General features: G+C 50.9%; 1 protein-coding gene across 1 annotated transcript in view; it reads left to right on the top strand.

The window, feature by feature from the left end:
- Nucleotides 1-14713, top strand: part of LOC104319935 (dual specificity testis-specific protein kinase 2-like) — a 42524-nt gene that overhangs the window by 14677 nt on the left and 13134 nt on the right. Inside the window, exon 2 of the mRNA XM_069772188.1 lies at nucleotides 12935-13134. Within this exon, the coding sequence (XP_069628289.1) occupies nucleotides 12946-13134 (189 nt within the window). The 5' untranslated portion in view covers nucleotides 12935-12945. The remainder of the gene's footprint in view (nucleotides 1-12934; nucleotides 13135-14713) is intronic.

The following is a 14713-nucleotide window of genomic DNA, read 5'->3' as shown; positions in this document are numbered from 1 at the left end:
GAAGACCATACCTCCAGCATTGGGGATGAGCCAGCTGGAGTCAATGGGGCTGCTGTGATTACTTTTCCACTGCTGGGAAAAATAATGTCCGAGATGCTCTAACTGGATTTCAGCTTTATCTGCTGGATATGAACTACAGTCCTGCTTTGGCTGGAGAGTGGAAAATGTGCAAAGGGAAACATGTGCTGGGGGCTTCTTAAGCTTACAAGGGGAAGAATTTCTCCCAGGATGATCCCTCTGAACCAGCAAGGTCCCACACGAGGTTTACCAGCCTGTCTGTGTCCTCTGCTGGATTCAGGGCTGCTGCCGAGATGCGTCTTGGTTGGGGACCCACCATCACCTCATCCCTGTTGCCCTGCCCTGCCCTGCCCAACATGAGGCTGGCTTGGTCCGAGGTGGCACATCTGCAAAGGCGCTGGAGTGAATGTGGCGGTGTGAGGGCTTGAGCTCTTCTCCTTGTGCAGACTGGGAAATAAGGCACAGAGAGGTTATGGAGAATGCAGTATTAGGCTGTGAATTATCTAGATAGTGCCCCAGAGGCTCCTGTAAATGATGGAGGGAGAGAAGTGCATCCAGAGGTCAATCTGGGGCATGTAAAGCCCCTATTCTGAGTGACTGCCTCTTCAGTCCGGAGGCAGCAGAGCTGAAAGGGCTGGGGAATATGGATATTTTGGCATGCCTCAGCCCAGGGGAAGCTTTACCCTTCCTTTCGTAGTGGATCAAGAGTTAATTAAAGTTACACTGGAGCCATCCCCTCAGGGAGGTACATGCATCTTGCCTGGAGGCAGGATTAGGAAGTATGAGTCAAATTCACTGCTGAATTATGCAGCCTTTAAAATTCAGCCGGGTGGGGGGCTGCCTGCTTGCCCACTGCTGTGCTGCTCCCCGGCTTGCTGCCTCCCACAGACGAGGAGGCTGGGAACAGCTTTTCTCCATCCTCTCAGCAGGTCTTTGGCTTATCTTTTACCTTGAACCATGACCTGCAAATGTGGAGAGGGGAAAAGTGGTCTCTTTAGGAAGGGAATAGGATGAATGATTTCTGCTTAAGAGAAGGATGATGCTTTGTTTTTGCCTTAGATCTTGCAGAGCTCAGAAAACGAAGCAGAGCCTAAGCATTGCTTAACAGGAAGGGCATTGGGGCAAGGGTGGGAAGCCGTGATGGTGGAGCAAGGGAGGGAACACACAGCGAGGCTGTTCAATATACCTCTGTTGTGACCAGATCCCGTGGGTTGTTCACCAGTGTGAGCCTGAGTTAAAAAAGCATTGCCGCCATTCTCTGGCTTTCTCTGCATGCTGATGCTTCTTGCATATGGCTGGTGCATCTGCCGAGCCTGAGGGCAGCAACAGCCTCCCTCGGCTGGCCCAGGGATTGTCCTCTGCCAGAATGGGGGTGGCACTTAAATTAAAGACTGTGTTTGCTTTGTTTTCTCAAGTTGTTTATCTCAGGTGTCTCTCAGCTGATGTTCCTCTCTGCCCAAATGGCTGCTGTCAGCAGAAGGACAAACTAAGGCCCAGAGCCTTGAGGGTATTTGGGGCTCAGGGTTGCCTCTTGTCAGGTTTAGTTCTCTGAAAGTGGGGTGCCTGGTTCAAGCGGGTGTCCCTGGTGTTTTTAATAGTTGCTGGAGAAAGACCAGCATTTCCCAAGGAAGACTGATCCCACCTCCTGGAGTATCCTTCTGTGGTGTCCTCAGCACTGCTGGCAGGGCATGGGGTGCATCCCAGCTTGCCCAAGTCCTTTTGGGTGCTGGGGGCAGCTGGGCACCGTCCCCACAGCTGAGTGTCGGAGCACAGCCCACAGCTCTGTTCCTCGGCCCTGAAGACCTGGGTGTGCCCATGGCTGCATTCCCACCATCATGCTCCCACCATCACAGCCCCTTGTGAGCATCGCCTGAGCCCTGCAGGGCAGAGCAGCATCCCCCCTCTGCAATTAGCGTCAAGATCAGACCTCTAAGGCTGGACACACGCAGCCCTTACTCTTCTGTTGGTAGATTCAAGCCCCCCGGCAGCCCCAATGCACAGGATCCTGAATGGACCATGGCTTATTTCAGGTGCCTTGTTTCAAGACAGCTGCTGCAGTTGTTTCTTGTGTGCTAGTTTCAACTGAACCCTCTGCTCTGTCTATGCACCTGCCAAAGAACGGCATGGAGCAGTTTGAAGAGCTTATTCTGGTTCCCATTTACACCCATTTTAAATGTTGAGCAGTGCCTCGTGCTGGTGCTTGGTGCCATGGTGTGAGAGGTGGGCCCATGGTGATAGTGGTGCTCTTTGGGCAGCCCTGGACATAAAATAAGATTTGCTCACCTGAGAGTGGTGAATGGGACATGCAGGTGATGAATGAGTGCTTTTCATGCCTGATGAGCCAGGGGTTGACTTGCTCTCCCTTAAATTGATCAAGTCCCTGAGATGTCTGGAAAATGTACCACCCTCCATCCTGCACTGCTGCATCCCAGAGGTGGTGGGAAGTGATGATTTGTAAGTGGATGTGGGGCCAAAAGGCCTTTTGGAGTCAGAGAAGGGCCACAGCAGATGCTCCTTCCCTGGCTGGCTGCAACTGGTGCAAAAGCCCGTGGTCCATCCCCAAAGACACAGATGCCCTGCACCATGTCCATGGCGTTCCACCTCCCATCTTGGCTGCAGAATGCTGCAGAGTGTGGCTTTCCTGTGGAAACAGAGCAGCAACATATCCCGCAGGGCTGTCCCTTCCTTCCTCCCCAGCTTGATGCAAGTGTGGCTTTGGATGAATGTCAGCAAATAGATGTTTGTCAGGAGCTGGGGAGGGTGCAGTACCATGGCTCAGGGTGCTTTCACATGATCAGGAGGAGATGAAGCTCTGGAAAGACCCAGCAGCCAGGCTGTGCTGGCTCTGCACTGATCCAGCCTCTGAGGGGCTCTGTTGGAGGCTGCTCTGCCTTGCCTGAGCACGAGCCAGGCCAGGAAACATGCCTGTCCTCAGCTTCAGAGCTGTGGCCCCCTTTGCTCCAGACTAATGCTGCAGTAGATGAGAACGCTTGCCCAGCAGAAGTCCAGGCTCTAAAGGTCCACCCTGCCTGCCCCCTCGCCTGTAAGCCAGCACTGGAGGTCCTGGTGCTGGTGGTGAGGCATGTCAGGGACTCAATCATCTGAGAACAAACCCTGCAAAAATGGTTTTCAGCTGAATTGATGCCTAGTTAAAGTAGTTGGACTCTATCAAAGCAGGCATGTGATGGTGGCTAGCACACCCCCTGCGTGGCAGGGCAGGGGGGGCAGTTGAGCAGGATGCTTTTAGCTGAGGCAGTACTGTGGCCTTCATCCCCAGCCCAGGTACAGTGTCCTTGTGCTCAGGGGGTCCCAGCCCAGACTTTCCACTGTGCTTGGGGTCACGACGAGAGGGAGAAACAGTGGGAAATGGTTGTTTCTGGAGTAGCTGTTCCTCATGAGCCTCTAGCTCTGGTAGCACTTGCCCCATTTTGCAGGCTCTGTGTGGGTTAAGAGACAATCCCTGTCCTGAAGGTCTGAGAAAAGCCAAGAAGAGGAAGGAGGAGGAAAGGTGATGCCAAGGAGATGCTGGTCGGGGCTGCAGCCCAGGTGCCCTGAGTCAGCTCCTTACTCATTGGGCTGTGCCAATTCTGCAGGATTTTTCTGTGCCATACATGAATAATCTCGTGGAGCAGCACCGTCACAGTGGTGACTCTGGTATCTGCCCACCTGCAGATTTCAAAGACCTTAAAATGTTTAATTCAGTTTATCATGGTTAGTGTTTTCTTAGGAACAGCCTCAGAAGATCAGGGTTTCATGGTCCCTCCAGGCTGTCCCTGTAGCTGATGGCAGCCAGCACCACGGTGTTGGAGGATGCCACAAGGACCCATCGGGCTATTCTTTCCATGATTCACTGGGAATCTGTAGATACAGCAATCAACAGGAGGTGGGTCCCCATTAGCTGTCTTCTTCACCCAACTCATCCCCTTGTCTCTGAGGGATGGAGATGTGGCTGGAGCATGGGCCTCAGGTCGGCTGAGTCCCAGGTCCACTGGGTCCTCTCCGAAATGGTGCTGTGGCAGTTCTGTGACTTTGAGCCATTTCCTGATGGTTTTCCATGTGTCAAATCAAGTTTCTCCTCACCTGGCTCCCAAAGTGCAAGCCCAGTTAATGTCCTCTAAGCACCCCCAAAATGAAGCACTTTCAGGGGATTTGGTGCTGTTTCTATTCAGTGTTTTTTGTGGGTGTTATAAGAGCTGGCAGGAACCGAGTGATGTCCAGTGGTTCGAAAAGAGATAGACCAGGTTTAGGAGGAAAACCACTCACCAGGTGTGGTGAGAGCTTGTGTGGGAAGTTCAGCGGGGGAGCTTTTGCATTGCTCAGAAACAGCTAGCAAAGACCATATACTGCTCCAGCAGCTTGTTGAACATATAAAGCACTGTTAGTGCCAGGTATTACTGCTGTGGTGAGCTGTCAGTGTGCCCGCAGCACAGCGTATGGCTGTCTCTAGCCTGGAGCATTCTTATGGACAGGAGGTAGCAAACACTTTGGGAGACCAAGCAAGACATGCAAGAGAGGACCCAAGGGGGAGGAAACAATGTTCACCCTGATGAGAAGCGAAGCTCGTTGCAGATGGGGTTTTCCTTGCTGAGATATCAGAATGTCTTGTGAAACCAGCGAAGTGCTGTTACTGCCTTTTGGCATTTGAGGAGAGATGGACACAGAAGCCTATTCACCATGGGGTGATCCACCAGCAGTGCATGGCAGACAGCCTGAGCCTTTAATCTATCTTAGGATTCTGGCCATCTGCACCGAGAACAATCCTTGAGCTAAAAATAATCTTTTGGCTTCTGGGAACAACACAGAGTTTTTGAGATTTGAGATTTGTCTTTGGGGTTTTAGTTAGAAACCCCAAAGGTAAAGGGCATGGCTTTCACCTGCTGTGGAGCACATCTAGGTTTGCAAGATGCCCAGCCCTTCATGGGCTGCTTGATGGTATGGTCCCCCCCTTCCTCCCCGGTCCCTCCACAGTCTCCAGCCCATGTCTCTGGGCTGTAACAAGCAGCAAGTTACGGTAATCACTATCAGATGATGCCTCAAACATTTCAGGAGTAAGGTCATGGTATCTTCTCATCCTAATGTGTTTTTCTTGATGGAGAGGCTAGGCTGGGGATGTTCTAGTCAGCTCAAATGTTTGACAGTTCCCACACACTGAGCTTCCTTTTAAACACCCACATGCCCTGCTCTGGTTTTTCATTTGTATAGCGTCAATTAAATATCAGGGGAAAATGAGGTTTATATATGCTGGTGAAGTAAGTGCCATATGACATCAATTAGGGGCCTTGTACCATGAGTCTTCAGAATTAAAATAAAAATCACAGAAAATGCGTGAAGAGTGTAGCAAAGGGAGCAGAGATAGACAGTAAATGTGTGGGATTACGCTTGTGACTGCTGAGTTGTTATGACTATTTTTTTTTTCTACTCTTTTCTGCACCTTTCCATCTCAAAGGAATCCATGTGCCTTGTCAATCATCATCCATTTTGCAGGGTGAGCCAACTCGAAGCCTTCTCTGCTGACTGCCCTGGAGAGTGTGTTTTCACTTGTTCTTGTCTTATTTATCTTCCCTCAAAACACCCACTAATTTCTCATCAGGCAGGCAGTGCTGTGGCACTTTCTGTGCATGGGGGGTGTTACTGGGGAGGACTCCACACAGAGACCTTCGCAGATAGTTGGGTTAAACTTGCCCAAGACAAGTTTAGTGCCAAACAGCCAAGTTCTTCTTGGAAGACAGGTGCCTGACTGTCCTTAACTCTGCTAGAGGCCAAACTGCATCTTAGCTGCCTAAATGTCTTTATGCATCCTGACCTGACGAGTCTATCAGTTTTGTGAAAGCCGTTTCAAGTGGGACTCGGTTCACTGGGTGTGGGCACAAGTGAGCTGGAGATCAGGGCTCCTTGGATGAAGAGGGGACTGGCTATGTCTTCATTCCCCTATAGACTTGTCTTGCTGGAGGAGCCAGTCCCTCTCCACTTATCTTCAAAAATGTTCACTGCTAAAGCTAAAGTTATAGACAATCTCTTCCTTGAAAGCCTTGCGGAAATACTGATTTTCAGGCCTAGAAGATCTTAAGAGCTTGTCTCCCCCTTGTAGGGGAGACATCAGCCATAGATCTTCACCTGGAAACTTTATGCTTTTTGGTTAGGTTGCTTTCTGAATAACACTCATCTTGTTTATAAGTTAGGTGGGATCAAGACTGTGTCCTGATCAGCTTTTCCAATGCTTAGGTCCTCCCTCAGCATAACATGTGTGGAGTCTTTTAACTATTTCAGATTTCAAGGGAGATTTATGTTTCACAGTGGCCAGTTATAAGAGACCTATACTTACCTGTGCCAAGAACCTGCTGTCCTCTTGGATCATCTGAGTTCCCATTTACTGGATCTTATAATGCCCTTGTCCCTATTACTTGGCATTTTCCCCTCAACAAAAGGATACTTTAGCTATCAGTTCTCTCATGACTTTATGTTTAAATCTCCTGGGGAAGCAGATTTCCCAGATCTTTCCTAAGGCTTCTTTCTTACCTGGCAAGGGATAGGTTTGAAATCAGAGCAGCTAAATCAAAGCAGAGATTGAAATCCAGGATGTGATCCTGGCCCCGTGAGCATGATACCAATCCCAGGAGGGCAGGATTTCATCCAGGTCTGTGGCTCACAGATGTCCTTGTTGACAGCAGCATAATAAGCACTTAAATTTGCAAAGTGAAAGTGATTTAGCCTGCCAGTAACTTACCCTGAGCTTTTTAAGTCTGACTTTCTGGGCTGTATTTATTTATTTCATTTTATGAAAAATGTGTTCATGCTTAAATGAAATGCAAGTATCCCTTTATCCTTGCTGCATAATTTACTTTAATTTGCCTTCCTGTGGAGAGAGGAATTTGCTTTCCTGATTGTGTTTTGTTTTAATTTTTTCCAACAGAAAATTGTCTTTTTGACTAGAGAGATCAAATATATTGGGGTTAGCTTGAGGGAAACAGCCTTAGACTAGATGTTCTCATGTATGTGAGGATGTCTACAAGAAGATAATTGCTAATTTATGTAACAATAGCATCCAGGGAAAGCCAGCTGGTCCCCATTGATGCTGGGAGCTATTGGCTGCATGGTTGTTCCTGACATCCTCATGCTGGTGAATGTCACTGTTTTATCTGTGGGAAACCATCCTCTCACTGGGCAGTGGGAGCCGTGGTCTGTCTTTAGCCTCCTCCCCAGGCTGGCAGTATTCAGGAAATACTTTTTCCTTCTTTTTGTGCGTCAAGAACTCGAAGGTACTGATGACATATTTTTAGGGATCAGCAACACAGTGCTGGTCAGCAGATCTGTTTTGGTTTTGCTTGACCTACTACATTTTCCTTATGCTACAAGCAGGTTTGCTGGTGTCTGTTATAAAAAGCCAGAATGGAAGAAAGTCCATCTCTGTTGACAGCGTTAAATGCCGAGTAACTCTATTGAGGTGTTTTGTTCATCTGGTTAGACAGATGATCTCATGTAATGTCACCATTGTTATCTGGATTTGCTTTGCGTTTTCACCTGGGAGCTGAGGAGCACTCATCCCTCCGTCTGTGTGAGCCAAGTGCAGGCACGGCAGAATGGAGAGGGCTGTAGGGAGCATTGCCCATACACCCCACGCGTGTGCTGCAGGAGAAAACCACTCTATCTGTGGTTTAAACCATTGGGGGACTGAAGTGATTTACTGATTTATTGGAGATGTAAACAAACTGTCAGTGAAGCATCAGGATCATTATCAGCAACACAACAGGTAAACCCCGGTGCTAGCCGCTTACAAAATGTCGATAAGCACCTACAGATTTCTAAACATCCTTCTGTACCTGATCCCCCTGTCCTGGTTTCAGCTTGGATAGAGTTAATTGTCTTCCTAGTAGCTGGTACAGTGCTATGTTTTGAGTTCAGTATGTGAAGAATGTTGATAACACTGATGTTTTCAGTTGTTGCTAAGTAGTGTTTAGTCTAAAGTCAAGGATTTTTCAGCTTCTCATGCCCAGCCATCGAGAAAGCTGGAGGGGCACAAGAAGTTGGCACAGGACACAGCCAGGGCAGCTGACCCAAACTGGCCAACGGGGTATTCCATACCATGTGATGTCACATCTAGTGTATAAACTGAGGGGAGTGGGGGTGGGGGATCACCGCTTGGGGACTAGCTGGGTGTCGATCAGCAGGTGGTGAGCAATTGCACTGCGCATCATTTGTACATTGCAATCCTTTTGTTATTGCTGTTGTCATTTTGTTAGTGTTATCATTATCATTATTAGTTTCTTCTTTTCTGCTCTATTAAACTGTTCTTATCTCAACCCACGAGTTTTACTTCTTTTCCCAATTTTCTCCTCCATCCCACTGGGTGGGAGGGGGAGTGACTGAGCAGTTGCGTGGTGCTTAGTTGCTGGCTGGAGTTAAACCACGACACTGCCCAAGGCCAAATCCTGCACACGTGTGTGCACACACACATACATAGCACACACCCCCTTCACCACCAGGAGGGTTGGGTTCCCCAGTTTATGGACCCCAGTGCTGGCACTCAGTGCTGGTACCCTGCTGTCCTGGCAAAGATATTTTGTTTACAGAGTGATCCCACTCACGGAAGGTTTTTGCATGGCACGCTAGTAAGCACCAGGTAAGCTTTTATATGCTGCTCCCCAGGGTAAGGCTCCAGCCATCAGACACTGGTTCGCCTTGTCCAGAGAGGTTCCTGGGGCCAGTCCAGCCTCCCACTTACTGGCAAAGGAGGCTGGGGAGAAACTTTCTGCTTTCCTGATGATGGGAAGAAAAGTCCTGGAAACAATGGCAGGGGAGGCAGGTTGGCTCTCTGGCAGGTGAGGGGAGGAAGAGCTCTTCCCTTTTTTCAGGAAAATTTGCTGTCTAGAAGAGGGGTTTGAAGCCTGGCGTTTGCATCCTTGCAGCAGAGCCTGGGCCTGGGCAGATGCTTGGGGCTGTGCCCAGCTGTGCATGCATCTGGGAGAGCTGGTCTGCCGGGTGGGTGGTGGCTTACTTGGGAGCTGTGGGTGCTGCATATCTGAACAGAGGGAATAAACCCCCCGATGCCTGCCTGTTCCTCCAGGGCCCTTCCCCGGGCTGTAGCCAGCTGTGGCGGTGGGGCTGGAGCCACGCTTTTGGCTGGGCAATTGCTTTTGCAGGGTGCGTGCACAGGGCAAGTTATGGCCTCTCCGCCAGCCCTGGCAGCTGCTGGAACCTCGTCAAGCCCGTGGCATGGCAGCAAGCACGGGCAGCCCCAGCCAGCCCTGCTGGGGAGCTGGACCCTTTCCTGTGATGTGTCGGTGCCTCTGGTGTCTGCAGATGAGGAAAGCCCAGAGGAAGACGGTGCCCCAAGTCTGCTTTTCGAAATGACTGCTAATTTCATGGTTTTAATCTGGCAAGGAGGGGGTTCCCTGCAATTACAGCTCACAGCATCCAAACCTTTCCCAGCTGCCTGTGAGCTGCTCCCTCAGTGTTCTTGCTGCCCTGGGGAACTGGGAGGTGCATGTTGGCTGCTGTGTACAGACAGCTCCTTGCTCGCTGTGGGCACAGCTGAAAGCTTGGGGAGTTTCCTCAGAGGGCGGTGGAAGCCAGTGGCTCCATCTCCCCTCTCTGCAGGTAGGGCAGCCTTGAAGGGGACAAGCCTCCTCCTGTGCCCGAGCCTGGTCTCCCTTTGAGCTGGGACCAGCAGGAACACGGGCAGCTGCCCCAGTGCCTTGCCTGCTCAGACAAAAGCATGGCTTTGGGTGCTCTAAACCTTGCTGGTGACTCGATGATGCCCCTGCCCTGCTGCCTGGGGCTGGCCTCTGAGACCACCCTTCCTGCTCCCTGTCCTTCTCCCACCCTCTCCCCCTTCCTCCCTGACTCCTAGGAAGCCTTCAAATAAATCTTGGCATTTTGAAAGGCCGTTTTCTCCCCCAGCCTACATGTCAGCACTAATCTGGGGACAAGCAGACGCATTTAAAAGAAGAAAATAAAGACTGTCTCCTACTCACCAGCATAATGCGAGGGGCCGTTCCCGGCGTGCTGGGGATGCTGCAGGGATTCTTTACTGGACAAAGAGGCAATTGATGAACTAGGTCATGGCGGGAGGAGATGGTATGTGGGAAAAGCACTGAACAGAGAGGCCTCTGAAAAGAAACCATTCCCTGTGGAAGAGGCAGCCTCAGGCAGCCTGCCTTGCCCGAGGGGACCTGTCATGCCTGTGCCTGGGTCACCCTGCAGGCAGAAGGGGCTCCAAGGTGGCTGGGTATCAGGGCACCTGCGGGTGTGCTGCTCTGCGGAGGAAAGGCTCCTCTTTCTTTTGTTATTGAAGGGTGCTAAATGGAGGGAGAGGCTTTCAGAGCCTGCTGGGTTAAGTGTGTGTCTGGTGGTTAGAGCAGCTGTTGCCGGGGGGCGGGGGGGGAGGGGGGGGGAGAGGGTGGTGTGTGCTCACCACAGCTCTGCCAGTGAGTGACTGGCACGCCGGGGTGAGGCCGTAGCTCACTGTGTTACTGTTTTGCCATCCACACAACAGGAGAGGGCAAACCTGTGTCCCAGGATTGGGCACAGGAGTGGGTAAACCCTGAGAGTGCACTGTCTAAGATGGGTCCAATGCTCAGGGTGACCCTTTGCCATTCCTTTTCCATGTTCCATTGGCAGCTCAGGGTCAGCAGGATCTGTCAGACCCTGTCATCGTCCCCTTATGTCCTGCCCAGTTGTGCAAGATGTGGAAGAACTCCTCTGTGTCTCGCTAACTGAGTGTGAAGCACCACTTGCTTGGCCTGGAGCTGCAGCTCCTCCTGTGTCTGCCCTCCTGCTCCATGGCCCTGCATGCTGAGCATGGCCTTGGGCAACAAAAGCCCTTTGCTGCACTCTGCCACGAGTTTGTGCCAGTTCCTTGCCCTGCTGCACCTGTGCCCCAAGCCCTGCAAAAGCTGGGCAGTTTTGCCCAGAGAGAGAGATCCTTGCAGAATCGTCCCTGCAGGAAGGTAATGCCTTCAGTGACAGCCAGAGTGGGATGGCTTTAGCAGCGCTGAGTGTGATTGATGTGAGTCCTGTCCCCTGCTTCTACATGAACCTCTTCCCTTGTGCCAGTGTGTGGTGCCTGGGTGCAGGCTGGATGGGAGGGGGGCAGGCATGGCTGCGTTTCAGATGGTGCTGGCTATCAGGAGCAGTGACCATCCCAAGGCAAAAACCTCCAGTCCCTGCAGCTGCATCCCATCATGGGAAGTTCCTTGGTTGCCTGTCCTTGGGTCGGAGCAGGGGTAAAGCTGTGGCCCTGTAACCTCTTTCACGTGTCCTGCCTGATCCGAGTGCTCTCCACCAATCATGGCCATGGGTTCTGCTGTTCATGAGCAGTTTTGGGGCTTTGGTCCTGCAGGCGTTTGCCATGCAGTCGGGTAGGAGCCCATGTGTCACATTGATTTTGCTGGGACTGGATTCCTGCAGTCTGCGTCGGACTGTCCTGTGGTGGGAACTTTGGGGTCTGGCTGCTTTCAGAAGTTTGTTTTGTTGTTCCCCGGTGTTGCAGCTCCCTGAGTCTCAGCCTGGAGCTTGCCCGCTGTTTGTGTCAGGGATCCCTGCCCTGCTCGGTACTGGCTGCCTGCCCCATGTCCCAGCCCTCAGCTCTCTCAGTCCCCTGCCCTGCTTAGCCCTGCCACCACATCTCTCTGTCCCCGTTTGGCAGCTCTCTTTTGGATCTTTGCTGGACTGTGGGTGTATGAGGTGGCTGGTGCAAATACTTTATGCACATCTCGGTGCAGATTTTGCCTCGCCCTGTAGAAGCAAAGTAGCCATGAAATAATGCATGGGATCAAGGGATGCTGATACAGCTTCTTGTTTGGTGCAAGACCTAGGACAGAAACTTAGGGAGGGCAGATCTTAGCTTTGCTTCAGTTGGAAGCATTGAAGAAATTACCCTTTTTTGAACGTTGTCTCATCTGGTGACAGTCTGGCAAAGCAGCTTGCCAGGCACCCAGGAATCTGAGCACATGCTGTGAATGGAAGGTGCTCAGACAGCTTTGTAGCGTACCAATGGTTGTTTACAATTATCCAGAAGTAGGTGCCTTATTTGCCTCACTTAGGGTCTCAGAAGCCCATTTTCCACTGGATTTGCCTCCTTTGCATTTTTGGATGTAACTAAAGGCAAGTGATGTGGCAGAAGGGGAAGGATGGCATATAGCTTTGGAGGAGTGTGAGCCTGGTGCTGTAAAAGACAGAAAGGGGAATGGAGCGAGGGGACTGGAGAGGGAAGTGTGAGAATCAGAGCAGTAGAATAGGAAGACAATTTAGCAGAGGCACTTGGGGCTTGGAGTCAAATTCAGGATACACAGACAGGAGGAGGGTTGCTGGGGCATTTCCTTATTCTGTGATTCCTTAGGGCTTATAATGAACTGTAGGCATCTGATGAGTGAGGATCCTTTTAAGACTGAGTGTTTCCTGCTAGCACACTCAAGCCATGACCCTCTGCAATAGTAGCTAAGCCCTGTCTAGAGCTCTGGGGTAGTGGATGTGGCATTTGTATGTGGCACGTGACCTATGCTAAAAGCCCAATTTAGACACAGTGGCTTTTAACCCAGCATAAGCTGGCTGAGCAAGACCGAGTGCCCTGGACTTTTCCTGGGCTGCACTGTCATGTGTTGAAGGTGATGCATCCTATCTATTGTAAACCTTTAGAAGTTATAAATGAATATATGCTAATTTGACATCTTTAAGTCCTAGTCTAAAGAAGTCCAAATACAACCTGCATAAGGCAGACCTAAGCCCAGGGTGACTTATCCAGGAGACAGTGCCCATGGGTGCTTCCCAGTGCAACGTGTGCTGCAGGGTACATCATCTCAGTGCTTTGTCTCCTCTCCCCCTGTTCCTGAGGCTTCATCCAGTCCTGGTCTCTAGTGCAGGTATTTGTTTGATGTCCAAATGCTGCTGTTGGCTCACTGTGAAATACACTGTGTTATAGCTGCTGCCCCCATGATGTGCGAGGCAGGGCTGATTGCATCAGAGCCCTCCAACCCCATGCAGTACTATGGTGAGTCGTCTGACACCTACTACCACGTGGACCGCTGGCAGAGGCTGCGCACGGCTGTCAGGAAGCTGGAGTTCTGGGAAAACTTCAACGCCGAGCTGATAGGCAGCGGCTTCTTCTCCAAGGTCTACAAGGTAAACTGACATGCAGGCAGCCCACAACCTGTGTGAGAGCAGCTGAATGGCTGCTGAGGTTGTGTAGATGATGCCTCACCTGAGGAACCTGTTCCTGAGCTTATTTCCTCATCTTCGTCCCTCCCAGCTCACTCTGGCCGGTTGGATGCAGTGAGGGAGGAAAGGACACCCCCCCCCACTGCACACCTAGTACATCACCTCTGATGCACATCTCCCCTTCCATAGTGAAAAAGGCAATGGGAGGACTTGATCAATAAATGTTCATTGATACTGTCATCTAGCCATACAACATGCTTGTCAGGGAGCTAAACTGGGTATTGGATGAGATTAGGGGATATTTATGCTCTGTGCAGGTTTTGTTGTCAGAATTGTAGCAAAATATATAGAGAAAAATAATGTAAAATTAAGCTGCATGTGTCTCCTAGAATACACGCCACCCACACCCCATGGAGATGCCAGTGCTGTCACCTCTCTCTGGCTGCTGCCCTGCGTTACAGTGATGCTGGGGAAGAGCAGGGGATTGGGGCAGGGTCAGGCTGGGACAGGCTGCTGGTCTGTCCACTTCTGCCTCTGCTGCCTTCATTTCAGGACAGTTGTGGCTCCCTGCAAGCCAGTGCAGGATGTGGATGGTATGTCACCAAAGCAAAACTGCTTTTCTCACTGGGGCTGTTGTGGGTCACTCCCTGCACGAGGCTCCACTGGTGTGGGAGTTTGTTTAACCCTCTCTAAGCAAGCACAGGATCCGGGGTGCTGCTAGCTTTGCTCCCCCTCCAATGCTGCTCCTCAGCCCAGGAGGGCCACTGCTTATTTGGGGGGAGTGGATGGGACTTGCTTTGCAGTGTGGCCAGGTTTGCCCACCTTATCTCTCCTCCCAGCAGCCCTCCCGAATGTGGTTGCTGACACTGGTCTTGGTTGTTGGGACATGAGACAGATCTGGAGGAAAAAGTTGGGCCTGACTCTACCATTGCGTTCAGCTCCTTAGCTTGGCCAGCCCCACCGGTAAACATCATGACTGCACGTTTCTCCTGGGCCAGCATAAGATGCTTCTGCCAGAGGAGTACTCTGATATATTCTGGGTGAGATCCCTGGCTGGTGTAAGCACATGTGGCCAGTTGAAACTAATGGAGCCAGACTGGCAGGATCTGGCCATGGAACTGCAGAAAATATGCAAGTCAGATAGATAAATCCATGTTGCTTTCTCAAGGCTCTGTCTCCTCCTCTGCTGCATCTGGCCTTGGTGCCGTGATAAAGCCTTTGGGTGAACTTCAGGTCCAGGGACAATGCACTAAAGCTGTTCAAAGGGAATCTCCAGCCAAAGATCTATGGCAGCTCTCTGCAGACTGGAGCAATACATGACAAATACCTCTCCCCACCACAGCCTCCCTCTAGTAATTGCTTTCCCCACCTACACAGCATGCCGTTGCCATCACTTTCTCTTTCCTTTATCTAGCAGATTTTCATAGTAACAGTTGCTGTTTCCTCCGTGCGTGACATTTTCCTCCTGCCCTGGCAGTGAATGAAATTCCAGCAGTAGACAGGCTGGAGACATGGATCTTGAATGAAAATGAAATAACTTCTT

The sequence above is a fragment of the Haliaeetus albicilla genome, chromosome 26, assembly GCF_947461875.1.
Source record: "Haliaeetus albicilla chromosome 26, bHalAlb1.1, whole genome shotgun sequence".
NCBI classification, from domain to species: Eukaryota; Metazoa; Chordata; class Aves; order Accipitriformes; family Accipitridae; genus Haliaeetus; species Haliaeetus albicilla.
The sequence above is the reverse complement of the archived record's forward strand: the minus strand, read 5'-3'. Positions and strand labels throughout refer to the sequence as shown.